Source organism: Panonychus citri, unplaced genomic scaffold (assembly GCF_014898815.1).
Source record: "Panonychus citri isolate SS breed McGregor unplaced genomic scaffold, ASM1489881v1 Contig00144, whole genome shotgun sequence".
NCBI classification, from domain to species: Eukaryota; Metazoa; Arthropoda; class Arachnida; order Trombidiformes; family Tetranychidae; genus Panonychus; species Panonychus citri.
Window position 1 is genome coordinate 921,707 of NW_026515549.1, and position 17,108 is coordinate 938,814.

General features: G+C 32.8%; 1 protein-coding gene and 1 long non-coding RNA gene across 2 annotated transcripts; one reads left to right on the top strand and one right to left on the bottom strand.

The window, feature by feature from the left end:
* Positions 1-4,310: 4,310 nt before the first annotated feature.
* Positions 4,311-7,051, bottom strand: LOC128396459 (armadillo repeat-containing protein 8-like). Its single transcript, XM_053357051.1, has 5 exons — positions 6,895-7,051; positions 6,696-6,769; positions 5,246-6,602; positions 4,944-5,186; positions 4,311-4,865 (listed from the first exon to the last, which is right to left on the bottom strand). Exons 1-5 carry the CDS (start codon positions 6,928-6,930, stop codon positions 4,467-4,469), a joined length of 2,109 nt encoding a protein of 702 aa, XP_053213026.1. The 5' UTR covers positions 6,931-7,051; the 3' UTR covers positions 4,311-4,466.
* A 55-nt stretch (positions 7,052-7,106) lies between these two features.
* Positions 7,107-7,965, top strand: LOC128396500 (uncharacterized). The gene is made up of 2 exons (XR_008326799.1): positions 7,107-7,547; positions 7,600-7,965. It is a non-coding gene; the product is annotated as an uncharacterized LOC128396500 (long non-coding RNA).
* The last annotated feature ends 9,143 nt before the right edge of the window (positions 7,966-17,108 follow it).

Below are 17,108 nucleotides of genomic sequence, written 5' to 3' on the forward strand. Positions count from 1 at the left end.
ATCCAAGATCAGATCGGTTCTTCGAAAATACGTCAGAGAATTGCATTAATAGATTCAGTAGTTCGAACTTTTTATCTTCAGATAAATTTGAATCCATTCGCTTCATTAAACGTTCCTCCAAATTTGGGGTTTCAATCGATTCGGTAACGGGAATAGAGATTTTTTCTAACTCACCCGATTCTTCAACTGATTTGATGAAACAATTAATTTCTTGTTCTTTGTGAGGATTAACTTTTTCACTTGGATATGATGGTTCAGGTTCATCATCATACCTTGGAGCATAAATTTGAGTTGAGGCAGATTGTTTACTCAATTCAATTGATTCTTGTGGTGTACAGAATCGGAAGAAGATTTCGGAATCTAAAGGTTCTGTATCCAAATACTCTTGAAGAGACACTTTATATTCACCTCCAATATTTGTAATTGTAGTGAAGAAAATATCACAGAATTTATTTCCAACAACCATCACTGGTTCTAGATTATCACAAATTTGAAAACGTAAAGCTTTCACTGTTTTCATTTCTCGATGCATCATTAAAGCATAAGCAGCACCATGAACACTTAAAAAGTTGTTAGCAACTACACCTTTGATTATTATATCTGAAGGCATAACATAAGCTTTTAATCTGTGGGCTAATTGTCGATCAATGCAGGCAGTATTAGCACCGGTGTCAATTAAGACATCACCAGAAATAAATTGGGTTCGATCAGGTAAACACAAATGCATTGTTACCTTTGGAACATTTTCATTGTCGATTTGAGTAATCATTTGATGTTTTACATTTGACATAAAACAAAATCGATAAGAGTTTGGACTCTCATTAGAAGTTGTTGCACTTATTAGATTAGATGAAATGGTAGTTGAACTTTTGGAAGATGTTGATTGATTACTTGAATCAGATTGAGAGGTTGGTCTCGGCTGATTTGATTGTGGTAATTGTGTTTTAACGGGACAATGATTAGCTGTATGTCCAGTTTCAAGACACTTCCAACACTTAAGAACTTTTCTTACCGGTTCTTCTGGTTGTTGTTGTAACGATTATCTTTAATTGTTGGAGTTCCAGTTAATTGTTGATTGTTTCTAATCTTAATCTTTTCTTGATAAGATTTCTCTTTCATTTTCTTTTGTTCCAAGTTGTTATAATATTTATGAATCAATACTCCAAGTAATGAATCTAAATCAACGTTTGCACGTACTTCGACCAAATGATCTCGTATATTTTTCGGTAGGTGTTCTAAAACTTCATAGATAAAACCTTGTTTTTCAATTTTACCTTTTACCTTTGTCACTCTATCCTTGAGTTTTTCCACAAAGATTGATGGATGTTCATCAAAGTTATAAATTAATGAGCTTAATTCAGCTTGTGCTGTAGCTAAAGCGGCTGGACCTTTAAGGTAGTTTTCTAAAGCTTCAACATAACCATCGTAGGTGAGATCTTGTTCATCTAATGAATCGGCTGCATTCAAAAATTCATAAGCTAGAGCTTTCTTTAGAACACGTAATCGGGTTTCATCGGAACATCGTTCATACTTTAGTTGTCGTTTGACATTCTTAAGCCATTGCCATGCATCCATTGATGGCTTAAAGGGAGGTAGAACTGGGTCTTTATCAAACATTGGGTAAGGGAAATGTTGCACTGACTGATTACCATAAACAGGAATAGGAACTTGAACATTTTCCTGAACAGGAACATTTATTACAGAAACTGGAGTTGGAACTCTTGGGGAAATTATCATTACCAATTTGTTGTTGTCTTCCTTGATGAAGAACATCTTCATCATCATTACCAGTAGAGTCTAATAACGCACGTCTAATTTGAGTATCAGCATGTACCATTTTTCTTGCTGTACTTGCTCGAGGTTGGTCATCATCATCATCACCAAGTTTCCACTTTTTGATGATTGACCAGATTAACATTTTAACAGGTTTACTGATAGCTAATTGGTTAACCAATTCTTCAGTAGCCAAAGTCATCATTGTTTGTTTAACACCTAAATGAGAGATGATTTCTCTTATTTCGGTTTCATTAACTCCTTCCTTCCTCAATCTGAGAATCCATTCAGGAGTATTGATACCATTCAGCGAGTTTGAACTCATTTTTCCAATATTAGAAATAGAAACATCGATGTTAACAATCATTAGTTGAGTAACAGCGGCTTCTTTTAATAAAATCTTAGCCAATTCCTCATTTGGAACTTCCAGGCCCCATGATTTTAATAAAGTTGATTGTTCGTCGAAAGAGAGACCAGAAATTTTTGAGGCTTCCTTTGGACTTTGTTCATCGGCCATAAACACATAAGTAGGAAACGCGTCAGAAGGAAAGAGAAGCGGACAATCCTGTCGACTGCGCCATTTTGTAATGTTAAATTGAAGGTTTGAACCAATTCAGGATTTTCTCAGGTCTTACAATTACCTAAAGATTCGTATGCTGGATTACCCGTGACCTTTACCACTTACACAATTTCCAATTTATATATTTAATAACGAAAAGATTAAAATCTAACTCAATTCAATAAATCACAATATTGAACTATTCAGAATTAGAAACAAGAATAAAGGTGATTGCAGAGGTTCGAACCTTTACCTTTAGGAAAACAGATACTAATTCAATTCAAACCAAACACAGTGAGAACTATTCAGAATTAGAATCAAATGTGATTACAGATACTAGCTCAATTCAACACAAACACAGTGAGAACTATTCAGAGATAGAATCAAGATTGAGGTGATTTCAGAGATACTAACCTCAGGAGAAACAGATACTAATTCAATTCAACACAAATACAGTGAGAACTATTCAGAATTAGAATCAAGACAATGGGAGAAGGTGAGTTCAGAGGTTTGAACCTTTACCATTAAATTAAGCACAAATTCAATTCAACACAAACACAGTGAGAACTATTCAGAATTAGCACTTATTAAAGTTAGCTTGAAGCTTCAACAGTACTAGGTGAAGAATAATAGAAACAAAATGTATTTTATTGTAACACTTGACTATTAAGACTTAACACTTTCAAAATTAATGTTGGCTTTTTATAGCAACTTAAGAGGAAAAGGAAACAACTAAAGAATTTAGTTGATATGGAAAAAGCTAAATTGTTAGTCCAACAATTAAACATAATTAATTCTTTTGGGAATAAACAGAAATTTCGAAATTTATAAAAAAAAATAGAAAAATGGAGGAAAAGAAAAGAAAATGAGGGAAAGCAACATTTCTAGGGAAGGTTAACTAATTGCAATCCTTTGGGTTTTAAATGAGAAATTTCTAGAAAATAAAGAAAATTGTTAATCATCTTTTGATGATAAATGAAATTAAATGACTCAATTGTTAAGAGAGTCAACAATTAACCCTTCAGGTATTAATATTATTTATTGCTCATTTATGGTTCGAGTTTAAAGTTGTTTAAAGATTTTATCGAAAATGAGATCGATTAAATAGTTTACCGATTATTTGTAACTCGAACATTTTTCACCTAATTGATCGATTATTCAATCGATTGCATCAAACGATTTTTTCTTCAATCGACTTTTAGACAACTTTTTGGAAAAGACCTTTTCGAAATTTACTAAATGTCATTTCAAAATCATAATCCATGATCAATCGGACTTATAAGAATAAATGGAAAATCTTTGATAAACTTAAATGATCTCTAGACTGCAACTCGAGCTAAAGTTCAAGCTGAAAGGTCCAAGAAATTGAAAAGACGTTTAACTTTGTCAACCAATTCAATTGACTTTTCTGATCTTTTGAGGTCAATGGTGATTTGATATTTTCAAAATTACGTCGAATAAAACTTCTCAAGAATAAAAAATTTTCTCTAGAAATTTGAATAAACAATTCGCAAATCGCCAAAGTGGCCTAAAAGTTATTAGCGTCAACCTTTCCACACCATTCACATGCCATCAACTTACGTCTCCATAACGAATGGCACATCAGAGATACAAAAAAATTTTCCCTGACACAAATTTTATGTTCACAGAAAATTCAAAAGTCTAATCAAAGTTGATGAAAAAAGATTAATATCAACTCGAGAAAGACACGTTTAGTATTCGAGGCATCGGTAACGATAAGCAGTCCAAACACGTGATTATTGTAATTGGTATTTTCGCTTCTGCTAATTAGACACGAAATGATTAACATTTAACCTCATGGTCCTCATATTGACTTATACTTATAGTCGTTATCTGTCTATTGATCAAGAAACCCGAAAGATAATTAGTTTTTTCGTACTTTGTATAGTAATTTAGGCTTTTTTTTTATCAATTAAGCTGTTTTCTTGTTAGTTTGTCGTGAAACAATAATAGACAATTTTGATTTGACGTTAAGATGATGGTTTATTCAACCGAGTGATTTGTTTAGGTTGACAACAACTCATCAGATTTGTGACTTGTATCACAAATTATACAAATTGTGAGAGAAATAGAATGTATAAAATTACCATTTTCAAATTAATCTCAAATGGTTCTAATGAAAATTGGAAAATTGATCTAATGCCGTTTTAGCTCGATCAAATAACGCTGTATCTTGAGTGTGGAGAAGCTGTTTCAAAGCACTTTTAACTCCCATGTCTTTCAATTTAGCTTGGCGTTTAGCTGCCCCATCTTCCTCTTTCCAAAGTAAATTAGATACACAAAAGACCGACGCTATTTGTAATTTGACATTACTGTGGATCATGTAGTTCAAGAGCTTCTTGAGAACTTCCTCATTGGACATGATGAATTCTTTGGCAGCATTGCCACTAGCGATATTCGCTAGAATACAAAGTGCTTGCTCTTTAATATCGGCTGGATGTTCATCATCAAGAGCCATGTTGACCGCTTGCATCAATTGTTTTCCATGAGATGACATGATTGAATCTATGTGCTGAAATAATTAATGTAAATAAGAAAATAAAATAACAGATTAACCAATGTAACATTAACTTAATCAACAAGGGCTTACATATTTAGTGGATAATAAGTTACGAATGAGACCAAGAGTTTTTATTACAATTGTTGACTCTGGATCTGAAATTAGCTTTAAAATTTGAGCAGTTCCAAGACAAGTGAGGATTTGGTTTTTCGTATTTTGATCTGCTTGAAATGCCATATTCATGAGAGCCCATACGCCGTTCAATCTTAAAGCGGTTTCTGAACGTTCAGTTAAAGAGCAAAGTCTCTCTACCGCATTACGATCCAAGAAATGCTGTTGATGAAAAATTCCAAGTTATTAATTGAGTAGATAGATTATCGATAATTACTTACTTCTTTGCTTGGTGAGAATTCAAGAAGAAGATTACATAAGGTGCTCGATACAACAATCAAAACATCATCAGTTGCATTATTTAAAAGACTCTTCAATGGAATCCAAACATGATGGTCTTGAAAGGTTGTCCTTAATTGTTGAACTGATCTCGATAATGAGTGAAGACATCGTAATGCTGCCAATCTGATCTTTAAATTGGGATCTGATAAACCATTGATAATATTTTCCATCAGCATATCTGTTTCTATTATCTTCTTTCTTGTATCTTCTTCGTTAGCAGCTAAAGAAGCAAACGCCTTGAGAGCAGCTTCTTTCATCTCCTGACCGATGGTTAGCTTTACTTTTTCGACAAAATCAGCCTCAGTCATTGATGCAGGTTCGTCTTGTGGTGATGAACTTTTTTCAAAAGGAACAGCATTTTGCTTCTCTGAAAGTCCTTGACATGAAGGTTGATATTTGAAAAAATCGGCTAATGTTGGTATAATATGATTACAAATAGCTGCAGTTTTTTGAAGTTCAGAATCTACTTCAGTTAAATAGGCAAGAATATGAGCCGATGCCGCTCTTATACAGGGCTCTTTATCCTTTTCACACATACGAGCCAATGTAGGGAGAGTTTTGAAAACAATTTCATTGTCTTTGGACAAAATTGCTCCAGCACGGTACATGTAAGTCAAGCATTTCGCTGCGTTGAATTGAATTGTTGGCGTGTTTTCCTGGTTCATAAGCTCAGTCAATATTTGTGGAAGTCTTTTACCATTGATTGAAGTTGAAACAGCAATTTCAGAGGCAGCCTCATTTTGGTGACAAATCGCTGCCAACAGTTCAAGAGCTGGTATTTTAACCTTGTAAGCTGGCGAAAGGGTAAGGTTAGCAACTGTTTGGATAGCACCGTAGTTGCACAGTGCAGCTTGATGTTCAACGGTTTGGCATGAATTAGCCAAAATATTGGCGATACATTCCTGAATAACCCAGTTACGAGATGACAAGGCCAATTTCAATAGGAAAGTCACAAAAGATACCCCGTAAGGTTTTGAATCGTAAATAAGATCAATAGGAGCATATGATGAAGTGAAGATGGATCTTAATGCTCTTAAACTGATCTCAACTAGTGATGAGCTACTTTTTGGATCTGAAATTTTTTGCATCAACACGGGAACCGTTCCAACATCAATTATCACTCTCAGGTGATCCGAAGTACCTTTGGCCAAACTACAAATAATAGCGATAGATTCATGGCAAAGTTGCTCCTTGACTGTTTCATCTAAAATCAATTTTAAAAGTCTTGGAACGATTCCTCTTTCAATGATGTTTTCTTTATTCTTATTGCTTCCAATGACATTGTTCTTTATAAACCTAGAGAAAAAGTAGAATTTAGAAAAAAAGAAAACATCCATTGAGTACAATAACAGTCGCTAGAAAAGTCGAATGATATCAAACGATACTCACATTACTGATTTGATACATTTTCCTGGGTCAGATGAATAAATAGAGTCAATCATGTTCCAATTCTTCCCACTCACCTGCTCGGAAATACAAAGAAAAAAAAATATAACAAATGAATATAAACAATTAAAAATGACAAAGATTTTCACAAGAAGAGACTCATTGATAGTAACACTTTTCGGTCCTTCTTTCAGCTACTTACAAAGCAGAGTTCTTTCAAATAATCAACAGTGTCCATTATTTTCACTTTTAATTAAAGAATCAAAAAAGCCAAATGATTATTTAAACAAATTTAAAAGGAAGTAGGAAATAAGATGACAACAAAGAGCAAAGAAAAAAAAATTGAACAAATTGTCCAAAAAGTTCTCGAATGAGCCAACAGGTGTCACCACAAACTCCACAGAGAAACAAATGGTTATCGCCTCGAGGAACAGCTGATTGGGTGTTTTTATTGAAAAAGAATAATTAATTTCGCTTGTGTTTTTCTCCATCTATTTTTATCTGTCAATTTATTCGGTGAATTTAGTTTTCTTCGTCCAATAGCCAATGGAACTGTGTCAAGATGTCATCACGGGTTTGTCTTTGCTCCGAGATGATTCGAGGGTAAACAAGTCGCAGTTAATTGAATTGATTTCGACAATCGGCCAATCTTTGACTTGCGGAATTGGCTCTTCCCTGGACAAGGCCATGGACTCGGCTGAACTTAAATTAGTTGGTTTGGCGATCGTGAGTGTCTTTCTTGAGACTGCGAAAAATAACAAAGCTTTGAACGAGGAAATGTTGTTGATTGAAACGTCACTTAATGAGGCTGCTGTTGACTCTCATTTCACTCAACTAATTGTGGATGAATACAAGGTAATTGAAAAGCAATTAAAAGGACATCTTGCTAATATCAACATTTCTACAGATATGAAAGAAAGTACTCTCAGTGAACTGATTGACACGAGATGGAGACAAGATGTAATAATCAAGTCTAAATATCGTAATCAAGTGAATGAAATCAACTACCTGGTTGATTTATTAAACAATCACGGAAGGAGAATCAGCTTTTCATCTGATCTCCCGGGTTTGCAAGATTTAGGTTACCAATTAAAGGATTGTTGTAAGGCCGTCGAAAACACTTTCAAAATTGTTAACTGACCAATTCTTTTATGTGTTTATTTTCCAGATACAATCTTATTATTCTGATTATGAAATGATTAACCGAATTACTTGCAGGTATCTAATGAAAATTGTTTATTAAACAATCAACTTGATTCTCTTTTTCTCTTTTTCTCTCTCTCTCTACTTATTATTATATTTTCTTCTCACAATTGCTATTGACTTGAGGCAATGATTTCTTTTCTTTTCATAGAATAGTTTTTCCTCCTCGATCGACCCCCTTCCCACCTCCTTCCAGCCCTCTCACTTTCCTTTCACACCTTCAATTGCTGCTACTTTCCTTACCTATTCTGTCAATTGACGCTAATGCCTGAAGGGGTTGGGGCAAAGTTTAAGGTTGACAGTGACACCACAGAGTGTGACGACCTGTAGCGAAGGGACTAAGATTTACTCACTCTTTTTCTTTCTTCTTCTCTTTCATCCCTCATCCTCAATTCTCTCTCTCTCTCTCTTTCTCTAACAAGACACATCGTTGTAAAATCTCAGCTACTTGATAGATTCATAGATGGACAAGAAGGTGCGGTGATAAATTGGCCTCAAAATGATCTTCCCTTTTCTTGAGAAGTATTTTTGTTGCAACAGTTGACGTTACAATTTTACGTGTTCGATTCAATTCTAATCATTTTGATCCCCTCCCACTCTTTGTTATATTTAACACAAACTGATTCTTGATAAATTATCTTGACCTGGACTCATATCCCACTGATCGATGTCCAACGGGTCAAATCTTTGTCCTGCCATTTAAATGTTTCATCTTACGTCCTGTGGACTTGAGGTCAAGTCAACGTTTAATGTTAATTTATTATAATTTTCCATTCCAATACAAAATGAAGCTATATGGTGTTAGAGAGAGAATGATAGTAAATAAAGGAGAGAATAAGGTAAGAAACGTCTCAATGGAAAAAAAGTGAATGAGTGGCGTGAAAAATGCGATTCAATGATAGATAATAAGTGGGAGTGTGAAGATGATGAAGAAAAGAGATTCAATGAATGAGTGACAAAATGACAAAAGCCCTTTGGTTTATTTTCTCAGTAATTCAAAGTCGTTAACTTGATTGTCATTATGATTATTGATCTTATTAAGACAGAATGAAAAGAAAAGTAAAAGATTGAGTTAAGATAAATGAAACAATCAACATAATTGTCTGTAATTTACTGTTATTTTAAATACTTTTCATGTCAATGGAACTTATTTACTCAGGGCTTCCCATCCCCAACAATCTAGAATCAATTTAATTATCCATTTTTATTCACCATCGTTACCATGATTTACTTGATTGATGAGTTGAAATGCTCAGGGGGATAAAGGTCATCCCAGGAACGTGGTCATCTATTACCATTAATACCTGAAACTAGTTAGACTTGAATCAGAACATTGACCAACTTGGTTCCCTGCGATAATCATTGTACCATAAAGATTGAAGGGAAGATCATGAATACTGATAGATGAATAGTTAACTATGGGCAACCATGAAATAGAAACATAAGATGATAATAATAGTTGAAAGCTCGTTGATTATATAATAAGCCCCAGTTACCTGTCAAAATGATGTTGCATCAGAATAGAGAGTAACCTGTTTCTTTTCACCATATTGTCTGTTCTAAGCCACAATTAATTTTGACACTAATCGAGAGTTAACTCATATTTTGCTCTCCTTGACTCCCTCATACTTAAAATCAATCGTTTGTACCTTTCATCACCATCACCTCATCTCCATCTTCATCTTCATCTTCATCTTCAACCTTTCAAAATCATGAGATAACTCAATCATGTTACCTTTTATTTTTTAGATTAATATTTTCTTGAAATTAGTTTTTCTCAAATTCATTTTGAAACATTACAATTATTGCGAAAGAAAATGTAAAATCGTATCAGATGATTTATTAGAAGCAACTTTTTATCAACTTTTTGATTTGCATCATTTAACTAATTGATTGTAGCTTAATTGTTGTCAAAATTGATGCACAAATAATTATTCGTATGTGTATAACTTGTCTGAAGTTTCAAAAATTTCGAAAATTCAATTTTTTTCTATCAGAGAAAAAATCTACTTCTCAAAACTGTTTATTCTCTATTCATTTTCATTAGTAATATTTACTATCATTAATTTAAATTATTCTCAACCATTCGTTTTTTCGTATGAGAAAATTAACAATTGTTCTTAATCAATCCAATCTCTAGGTACTAATTATCTTTACTAAAGTTTCTCCGTCTTGTTTTCCAATTTAAAACTCAATTCGATGATCAGCTGATAATCGTGAAAGTGAATGAATTAATATTAATTTGATTTTTTTCTGTTCTCTTTTTAATTAGAACTGCTATTTGTCAGCATCATTCTCAGGCTCAACGTGCAAGGCTTGTTCATGGTTAGCATTTCGGAAGAGTTGAAGAAAAGAAATATCGATTTGATATTAGACCTTTAACTTTTTGTTATTTTCTCAATTAATTTCGATAAATTGAGTTTGTCATGATGATGATACTAATAGACTTTGAAAGCTCAAACAGAATCATTGGAAGCTCATTATAATCATAATGAACATTTTGATAACACCTCATATCATTTCTCATCACTTTTGATATCCTCATCACCGCCATCATAATAATAATCATGAGTATCTTTTTTCATGTTCATTACTGCGTGATAAAGCGGACGGGCGTCGTCCAAGTTAATTCATCCATTAGTTTAGATCACGATTCGGGTGAGCAAATGTTGGCTCATTTCATCTGACGTAAAAAAAAAACGTTCGTTGCAACGAAAATGCTTATAAACAAAAGAGTGAAAGAATCGCAGGATAGTAAAATAACAATGAAGAAAAACACAATGAAACAGCAGCAAACAACAATAACACCAGAACATGATGAAATGAATAACATAAAGTTATAGATGGAGTAAAATAAAAGGTAAACTGAAATCATGAAGCCAAAAAAGATACTGAATAAAAGCGATAAGAGACCAGGTAAAAGCTGGAAATTGAAACACTTTGAGCGCGCTGATTTCTGTTCACCTCAAGATATAGACTCGCTTTCCAATTCCATTTGCCATTCGTTTCCATGAATCTTGTTGTTACTTTATTTCTCAAAATAATCAACATGAAGCATATTACACACACTTATGTTTTAATGATGATGATGATGGTGATGGGGAGGAGGGAAAGAAGAGGACATTTTGTGATGGAAAAGATCTTAAAGATGATCAAGTGAATATGCAGTAGATAAACTCGGAAACAATTATGAGTTTTGGTTAATAGTGGCTTTCAGTTCTCATTGTAATATAATGTATCAGCTATACTGTTATTAGCAGGGCGAGTCTCGAAAATACTTGAACCACCCCCTCTGAGAACCACCACCATCATCATCGTCATTATCATCATATACCAAACACTTATCATTTTCTTCATCATCTTTTTTCTTACTTCTAAAAAGATTCTTTACTTGTCCATGTTCCTGAAGATGTTAAATAATGATTAGTATCACGGGAACTCTTCCTATAACCGTTTAGTCCTCCTCTTTAATTGAGATGTTGAGTTAATCTTTTTCCATCATGATCATTATTATTCAAAATTTACCTTTTCTTTTGTCCAGTTGCGGTCAAAAGTGTGGGCGAGTCTCAATCAACATTCACTATCATCATTCTCATTCTCATCATTTCGTTCATCAAACTACCTCAGTGATATTGATGCTAAGATATTATCAATGAAATCAAATTCATATCTATTATCATCATGATCACATTAACTTGTCTTGATTTGTATCGCTATGAAACTGGTTGTATTACTTTCAAGGTATTGATGGTCAATCTTAATCACTCAACTTCCTCTCCTCTCCTCCCCTCCCCCAATAGCACGTGTAATGAGTAATCTGCTCTGACAAACAACCAAAAAGTAACAATGAGAAAATGTTCCAAGTAAATTGTCCATAGATGGCGACTATGAAACGTTATCCAATTGAGGATTATAAGTGAACAAGATAAACGGAAGATAATGAAGGTCTAAGCCATAATTTTCAGTAATTAGTGCTTAAAATTTTGTTTACTCAGCTTTCGCTGGCTGACAAACGTAATCTCAGCTAAAAACAGTTCAAGCATAACGAAAACGCTTCAAATTTTGACAAAGATTGTTTTTCTCACTTTGACACAAATGGAAACTACAATATTGAACCAGGTAGATTATTAGAAGCAAAAACCGTTAACCTGTTGCCTTTTTATGGTCCAGGTACGTGGATCGCCCCGGAAGGGCGTAAGAATAGTAACAAACTTATCTATTCATTTTATTGCAGAGATAATTCATATTCAGATATATCCAATTGATCATTATGTTGGTGGTTTGAGTTAAGGTGACACTTAATTGTCAGTATCCGATTGTCATTAAAGGAAAGAATAACAATAAAGACAAACTTAAAGAAATCACCATTGCAAATGATGGAATCAAGATTAATAATAATGAGGAACTAATCAAAGAATTGATAATCATTTTGTTAACTTTCGAATAATAAAATATGAGAGAATTTATTTATCATCTAAATGAATCGAGGAAAACTAATTGAAACTATCGATTGATTAATTCTCTAATTAGTTATCCATTAAGACATGATGGAGACCATGGAGGATTGATTATCATTATTTTTCATAGAAACTGAAAGTTTTCAATCAAAAGTCAATTCGATTGGTGATTTAAATGAAATGAGGTAATTGAATCTTGTCTTCAATTTTGTTAAATGATCGTTGGTTAGATTAACGATCAATCACAATCAAGGAAAGATTGAACACCTCAAGGGTTAATCAACTAATAAACAACTTGATCTATTAAAAGTGATGTTGTTTGAACGAAGGTCAATCAATCGATCAAATTCACTGACAATCTAATTTTTTCTTAATTAAATTAGATCTTTTCATCTTTTTCTGTTAATTATTGTTCAATCAAACAATACAACTTGATAACAATTAAATTATTTACAAAACAAATTGTTGATATCAGCATGTTGTCACTTGTTCAGCAATTATGTTTATCATTATTATTTCATAGCAAATCAAATCCTCCATCATGTTGATTACATCAAATTGATATTTTATTGAGTTTATCATTTGATTGATTGAATCAAATTAAATGAAGAAAAGTGTTTTTTTTAATAAAGAAAACAACTAATTGGCAGTTTGAATTTCCTAACAATTTAAGTCAATTGTTGCCCATTTATTTATTTCATTTGATTTAATAACATATTGAGATAAACGCGATTCCATCCAGGATATTGAGTTTCACGTAGATTAATATGAAACAAATTTGGGGCCTTGAGTTGATTTCGCCAATCAAATTTTATCAACTTTTCTCTCTCTCTCTCTCTCTCTGATTTCTCAATAAAATTGAATTATTATCGTCCGATAATTAGATCAACCGGGATAACAAGTGATCTTGTTGAATGAATATAACAGGAAAAGTTGATACATTTTCTGTTGTTTGTTTGTCAATCCTTGTTGATGGTTTTTCTTCAATCAAGACAAAAGTAAAAAGTTTTGTTACAATTAGAAAGATGAAGATTAAATTGGTACTACTTTAACTAGATAAGCACCTAATTAAGCGCTTATCCACAATTTTAAGTCTTTTCAGCATCTTCTTCATTTGCTGCCACCCTCAACGGGGGATCCAAGAGCCTGAGGTTGGCAGGATTATTATACTTTGTGTGTGTTGCTTCAAGTGAGAAAAAAACAACAACAATATACCAACAATTGTCGATCATGTTGAAGGATGAGGATTAAGAAGATGATAAAGATGAGAATCAGAGTAAGCGTAATGCTGGAAGAAGAGGGAGGAAAAAAAGTCGGTTTAATCGAGGTTAAATTGTTTAACCAATATCTTTTACTTCAATTGGCAATCATCATAATCTAACAATTTAATATTAAATTGCAATCGCATGAAAACCAATTTCAGTAATTATCTATCGCTGTGTCTCTAATAGCATCACATAGATTCTCATTTTTGGCCACAAAATCTCAAGAATTTTTCGCTTTACGCTAACTGATGATAATCCATAATTTTTAACAAACAAAATTCTTGATTGATTGATTCTTACATTTATATTTCCATCAGTCCTTTAATTGATCTGATAAACTAACGAAATCGAGAAATGTATTCAATTAGGTCTCATTGATAACATCGGTGTGATTTATTTAAGAATTGTAATCACGATCAGAGAGAGAGAGAGAGAGAGAGAGAGAGAGAGAGAGATAGAGAGAGAAGATATTAACTCAAATTGGGAACTATTTTGAAAGAAGAGAGAAAGAGAGAGAGAGAGCAAGTGGAGAAGATAAATTGGAAAGAGAATAAAGAAAGATGAAAAAGTGAAGATGAATGAGAATCTAAATAGAAGAATAATTTTAATACCAAAAGTATGACAAATATTTTCTCATAAAAAACTCTCATGTTTTTGTTTGCGAAGATTTTGCGCAATTTCAATTGGATTAATACAAGTGAATTATTCTCATAAAATATTTGGTTTTGTTTTTACCTGAACAACATATAGGTGAGTTTGAGAGAGAGAGAGAGAGAGTAAAATTTCGATAGATAAAACATTTTGGTAACTTTATTTTTCTCTTCTGATGATATATTTTGTTTGTCACACAGAAAATATAGATTGAGTGAAATATTCTGTGGGAAATGTTAAGAGGTAAGGTGACCTAGGATAGAATACCTTTCTTTTCTTATTCCGATCATCATTCTCCTTTATTTCTCTTTCTCTCTCTCTCTCTCTCTCTCTCACTCTCTCATATTGATCTTGCTCTGACAAAACCATTTACTTATTACACTAAAAGACAAGGTTAATACATCGAGTAAGTCAGATCTCCTCCCTGTGCATATAGGATTGATTAAGAGTGGACAGATGGCTCGAAGTGAGTTCGATGATATTAGGTGAGTGAGAAGTTGGTGATAGTAATGATGATGCGAAGATGATGATGATGATGAGAGAGAATACTAAATATCCCCTCAAGGCGACCTTGTTTACCTAGAAAACTCAACGAATAACATTAGACTTTTTTTTTCTTTTCAACTTTTGAATACATTTATTTTAATCTTTTCTTTCTTCAAGAGAAATGAAATAGTATTTTTTACTTGCAAGAGGAAATGAGGTAAGAAAAAGGTGAATTGAAATTGGACATATGCTTGGATTACCTTTACCTGAATGCATTTCACTTATCAAGCCTTTTCATTTACCTGGACTATACAATAAGCTCCTTCGGCTTTTCTAACATTTCTCTCCCTTTCTCATCTGCATATTCATCTTTACCTCAGTTCAAATTTCGTTTCATTTTTTTCCATTTCGTTTACTTGATAATTATTATTTAGGTTATAGCGACTTGTTACTAGGTGAATGCTTCCTAATAGCTCATCGTCAAGCTGAAACTTTTATTATTAGTTATCAAATGTTGACAGAAATGAGATCGATAACATGAAACATTGGGTGTCATCCCAATGATAACTTGAACCAGATTTTCCATCAACAGTTGACATGGTAACGTTCTGTCTATGCGCATATACTAAATTCATTTTTCAATGAAAAATTAATCGCCTCCATTAGATTGTTACTTATACACAAGTGAAATTGTTCTGATTGAATCTCATGCTAATTGTTATTAGAACAATTGTAGAACAGGATCTTTCGAGCAATCTAAATGGTTACTTTTAATATTACATTTAGGATGTAATTACATTGATGAGTTTATTTGATACTAAATAACAGTTAATTTGCATATAACACAATGTAATACCTATTTTATTGATAAAAGTAATCAAATGATGATGATCGAGTCATAATCATTAACTTTATTAGTTCCTTATTTTCAGCTTATAACAATAATCACTTATGTTAAGGAAATAAGTATTCATGTTAATGGGATCATAAAATTTAGATAACTTGTTATATCAATACACTTTATTATAGAACTAGAAAATAATTAGCTCAACGACAATTGAACAATTACAATTTGTAAGACAATTTCCAATATTTCTACCCATTGATCAGACTAATTAGTAACATTTCTCATTGTAACGAATCTACTGTTGCTCTCTATTCTGGCTTCATGTTCATGTAACGAAAGTCTAATCAGATGTAATAAGGAGATTCGATTTAATTATTGATACACTTTTGTAGAAAATGAATTGATTTAATTTGGCGAAATGAACACTAAACGAATGTCCGAGAAACCTTAAAATAACAAGATAATTTTAATGAAAAGTTGCTATGGTTGCTTTTCATGGTTCTTCGTGCTTATGAAATGCTAAACAAGGTGATACTCGGAAAGATGGAAGCTTAGCCAAAGAAAGAGGAAGATGATGATGATGATGATGATGATGATGATAATGAAAAAGATGATGTCACTTAATCAAGTTGATGAGAATGAAAAGCAAAGTGATTTTGATTGAATCAGCTCCAATCTCTTTTATCAATTGAAGCTTTTTCAGCTCTCGTCAGATTTTCTCCTTTGATAAAAGTTACTAAAGGAAACCAAGTTGATGCAGTGAAAGAAGAGCTAGAAAATAATGGAGAAAGAATGATGATGATGGTGAGTGAAGAGTAGAGAAGAAAAGAGAATGTAAGAGAATAAACCAGTGATGGCGAAAGTGATGCAGGCTCATTTTCTTTGACATTGAATATCTTACTGGATAATCAGGAAAAGAAACGCAAGAAAAGGAAATGAGACTTGGGATGAAAAGTGAAACAACTGATCCAAAATAAGAGATTCCAATGTGAGCCGAGTTGTTCATCTCAACTCATTGGTAAAATTGGTGAGCGAAAAGTATTATTACTAATAATAATCTGATAGAAAATAGAATAATTGATATTATCGCAGAGTAAATTCGAATGGTGGTTTAAACAAATGTCGAGAGTTCGAGTCAAAACTGTGCAATGAGAACAAGATGATCCAGATGAATTTCAAGATGCGATTTGTCTGAATGAATAAAGAAAAAGCCAAAAGGAAGTAGAAAAAAAAAGTTGATACTATCGAGAGAAGAGCAAAGTCAATAGTAAACAGTCAATTGAATGAAACATGCGAATCGCTCTCACCTTTTACACGAGAGAGAAAATGTTAAGAATTGAGATTCGTATTCACCTTTGAGATTTTGATAGACAGTAAACAAGAGAAATGTTAGTTTGCGGATCGAAATTGAATATCATATTTTCTGCATTCATTTGATTCTCAAGATGAAAAGGAAGAGTAAATGTTGACTTTAAATTTAGTTGAATGGATATTACATTATATTCAT

Coding starts and splice junctions, on each gene's coding strand:
- LOC128396459 (XM_053357051.1), bottom strand. CDS start 6,930: ATGGACACTGTTGATTATTTGAAAGAACTCTGCTTT. Junction 6,603..6,695: donor AAATGTATCAAATCAGTAAT/GTGAGTATCGTT, acceptor CTTTTTCTCTAG/GTTTATAAAGAACAATGTCA. Junction 5,187..5,245: donor AATTCTCACCAAGCAAAGAA/GTAAGTAATTAT, acceptor TTTCATCAACAG/CATTTCTTGGATCGTAATGC.